The 3,928-nt window shown below is 38.2% G+C and overlaps 1 protein-coding gene across 1 annotated transcript; it reads right to left on the bottom strand.

Annotated features, from left to right (window-relative positions):
* Window positions 1–1,324: 1,324 nt before the first annotated feature.
* On the bottom strand, window positions 1,325–2,275 carry LOC122200669 (olfactory receptor 52A1-like). Its single transcript, XM_042906387.1, has one exon. The coding sequence runs from the start codon at window positions 2,273–2,275 to the stop codon at window positions 1,325–1,327; it is 951 nt and encodes a 316-aa protein (XP_042762321.1).
* Between the last annotated feature and the right edge of the window lie 1,653 nt (window positions 2,276–3,928).

Below are 3,928 nucleotides of genomic sequence, written 5' to 3'. Positions count from 1 at the left end.
TTTTATCAGCATTTGTTCCTTCTCTAACTTTTAATGTCTTGAAATCTGGTATTGTATTTTTATTTCTTCTTTTAAAAAAAGTTTAGGTACTTAAGACCATAATTCTGACGGGGAAAAATATATCTAATTGAAAGCCATATATATTCATATGTAAATTTCAGTTTCATGAAACACATTAATTGATCTTTGCTTTTCCAAATATATGAGGAAGCAGACTCCAAGCTCTGACCTGTCAACACAGAGCCCGATTTAGAGCTCAACCCGTGAACTGGGAGATCATAACCTGAGCCAAAGTCAGATACTTAACGGACTGAGCCACCCAGGCACCCCGGGAATTTTATTTTTTAATAGATATGTAGAAAAAAAAAACATACCTGGTTTGGGCACTAATCTAAGAAAAATTTACTCATTAGTTTCAGCATGTTTCTGTGTAAAAATAATGAACTCTATAATGGAGAAACAGGTGTGATATTCATAACTCTTTGCTTAAGAACTAATAGTCCTTTGAGACTTAATTTCCTCTTATCTAAATTGGGAATGATAAACCATATCTACTTGGGGCCATATTTAAGCAAGATAATGAATCTAAAGCACTTAGCTAAATTATAAGTATGTTACTGCTCTAGGCACTTAGCAAAATGCAACTTTGTGTTTTGTAACTCTCCTTTATATCCTGGCAAGTTGTGTTTCTTGGCTTTTGGAGCTAGGTAACCTCAGAGCACAGGCTGTTAAGAAGGCAGGGCAGTAGTGGACTTTGTAAAAGGGCAAGTGATGGTCCCGTTATGGAAAGAGATCTTTGCCAGGATATTTGGAAGAACCTCAGATATCAGAAGTTTGCCTCTAGGAACTATACACAATTTGGTCTTGACCACAAACCATCTCAGAGGCATTTGTTGGTTGAGGTGATCCCAGTTCAGGTAGGATTTTTTTTTTTCCTTTAGGATTAAACATTATTTTCTTGACTCTGAAATTGACCTTTCTTTTCTCTGAATATGCAGTCGTGAAAGAGGCAGAGGCATGGCACTTGTGAAGTTACATTTTATTAAGTAAGTTTTCTTATTAAATAATTGCAAATGAAATAAAAAAGATGGACAGAAGAAAGAAAATTAGAATTAAAATGAATGAAGACCGCGAATATCAGTCTTAACCTGAACAGATTTTATTTCATTCTAACTATAGCTTGTGAAATAAATACCTTTTAATGTATCTCTTTAAGTTTGCACACATTGAAGTGAATCCCCCAACAATGTGCACACAGAGTTCAACCTGTCTTCATCCCTAGGAAGCAAAAGTATTCTTTACATGAGCATAACCATTTAATAGGTTACTGCTGGGAGTGACGATTCAGAAGAAAAATCTGTGCAACACGCTTATGAATTACCTTATTTTTTACACCATAGACAATAGGGTTGAGTGCAGGTGGCACAAGGAGATAGATGGTAGAAAGAAGGATGTGGGTAGAAGGAGCAACATGTCCAAAACGGTGGCTGAAAAAGGAGAAGAAGGCAAGAATATAAAACTCAAGGAAAACAAAAATATGAGCTGTGCATGTGTTAAATGCTTTGAGCCGTGCCTCCTTTTGGTGTAGATGAAAAACAGCCTGGAAAATAAGGATATAGGAAATGAAGATGAAAATCATGTCAAATCCCAGTATTGTAAAACCTACTAGGAGACCACATGTTTTATTGACTCGGATGTCTTCTGCAGCTAGCTTGACCACAGCCATGTGCTCACAGTAGGAGTGAGCAATTACAACGGAATGGAAAAGGTGTAGTCTTTTGATTAAAATTGGTAAAATGCCAACAAGCACCATTGCCCGAATTGCCACAACCAGCACCATAGTGACCAGGATGGATGGTGTGAGGATGGATGTGTGCCTCAGTGGATCACAGATGGCAACATAGCGGTCAAAGGCCATGGCCAGCAGGATGCCAGATTCCATGCCCTGCAAGGCATGAATGAAGAAAAGCTGGGCTAAGCAAGCATCAAAAGCCATGGAGCATGAGCCAAACCAGAAGATGGCCAACATCTTGGGAGCAATGGCTACACAGAGCCCTATGTCAGTGGCTGCCAGCACTGCCAGGAAAACGTACATGGGTTGATGCAGGCTGTGTTCTGTAGGAATGATGATTAGTAAAATAGTATTTCCCAGAAGAGCCACCAGGCATATTGCAAAGAAGGAAAACCCAATCCAAAATTGCACGTCCTGTAGTCCGGGGATCCCAATTAGCATCAGTGTTGTGGGGTCTAGATATGACATATTAATGGATGCCATGGAAGTTCGTGATCTCTCTTTTCACCACTAATTCTCATACCTACAGAAAGAGAGTGGGAGTGCGAAGTGAAAGGACACAGACCCCTCTATCGTTCAGACACATTTAGTATTGAAGAAATAAGTTCAGTCTTTGGAGGACTGATTATTCAGTTTGGCTGAATTATTCAGAGGTTCTATTCTATATGCCAACATAGAGTAGCAAACAATCCTTCAAAACTAGTAGAGTCATAGGTGAACAGGGGAAAGTTCAGGATTTCTGATTTATTTTTTGTGGAAATGGAAACCATGAGTCTGAGAACACTGATCTTTTGTATTTTTCATGACCTCTAGGCTGGGCTGTTTGAAACACCATCAGTAGGCTTTCCTTTTCTATTTGCTTGTAGATGCCAGCTCAGTTTTGCTGCAAGTGCAGATTCCATCTGGGCATCTTGTGGACCTAAAAGAACCCCATTTCTGTCCCCATGTGGGTAAGTATGTAGCTTACGAGAGCCTTCACCCTCAACCAATACTATTCCTGGTCCCAGGAAGCAGGTTATATATTCCTGAGTCTGTAGCATTAAGTCTCCAATGGGGATTGGTAGGAGAGCGTATAGCTGTCTTACATTCACTCAGTGTTCACATAAAAATATTGAACAAATCACTGTTTAACAGGAGGTCAAGTGTGGCCCTTAGAGGAGATTTGAAGAAGGTGGTCTGTTTTCAAAGGCAGCCAGGGATGGTTCGTTCTCTGAATGGATTAAGTTCACTTAAGTGTAAAGGAGATTTGCTGAGTGGAGAAGGAAAGGTGGAATATAGAGGATGTGGTTTACAGAGGGGCTTAGGAAATTAGAAGAATACAGAGAAATGCTTTAAACAAAGTAACAACTAAAAATAAGATGCGATGTAGTCAAAAGCAGAGCCTATCCAGTTTAGAGATACCACACTGCTGGATGAGTGTGATGTTTTCTCCCCCCAAGTTACGTGTCAATGGAGCACTCGGTAAATTTACACCTCCTTCTGGTTTCCACATTGGGGATCCTACTTTCTCCTTAATAACTTTATACTATGATTCTCTATTAAGATTTTTATACACTATACTATGATAATTAACTATTATTTGAAAGCTGAAGCACCTTTGAATATAATGAGCTAATCTTACATCTCCCTGGTTTTATACTTTTTACAGAATTGATCTAAGCTCTCTTTAGTAGGAACCAAATTTTGCATTTAAGAAACTCATTTTTTCCCAATAATGTCATTATTCATTAATTTCATTAATCCTTCATTAATTTATTAATGAAGCCATTCATTAATTTCATTAATCATACTCTTACTTTTAAACCAGTTCACATTTTATTATAGTATTTTCATGTCAAGACACTTACTGAAATCACTCCCACAAAGAGATTTCCTCTGAACTGGTCACATTCATACGCCCTGGAAAATGGAGCCTTTTACGTACAGCAGTGGAAGTCTCTCTTTCTCTCTGAGGCAATCACTTGAAAATGGTCATACAAATAGCAGTTTAATGGTTGCTTAAAGCACATCTGTGGAGATATCAAAGGAATTTTTGGTGCAATAATTCTTACATGAATGAAAAATAATGATAGAAAGACACTGAGATCTCTTTGCTTGTTTGCAACAATACAATGAGCAAACAATAGTCAAAGTGGT

The sequence above is a fragment of the Panthera leo genome, chromosome D1 (assembly GCF_018350215.1).
Source record: "Panthera leo isolate Ple1 chromosome D1, P.leo_Ple1_pat1.1, whole genome shotgun sequence".
NCBI classification, from domain to species: Eukaryota; Metazoa; Chordata; class Mammalia; order Carnivora; family Felidae; genus Panthera; species Panthera leo.
The sequence above is the reverse complement of the archived record's forward strand: the minus strand, read 5'-3'. Positions and strand labels throughout refer to the sequence as shown.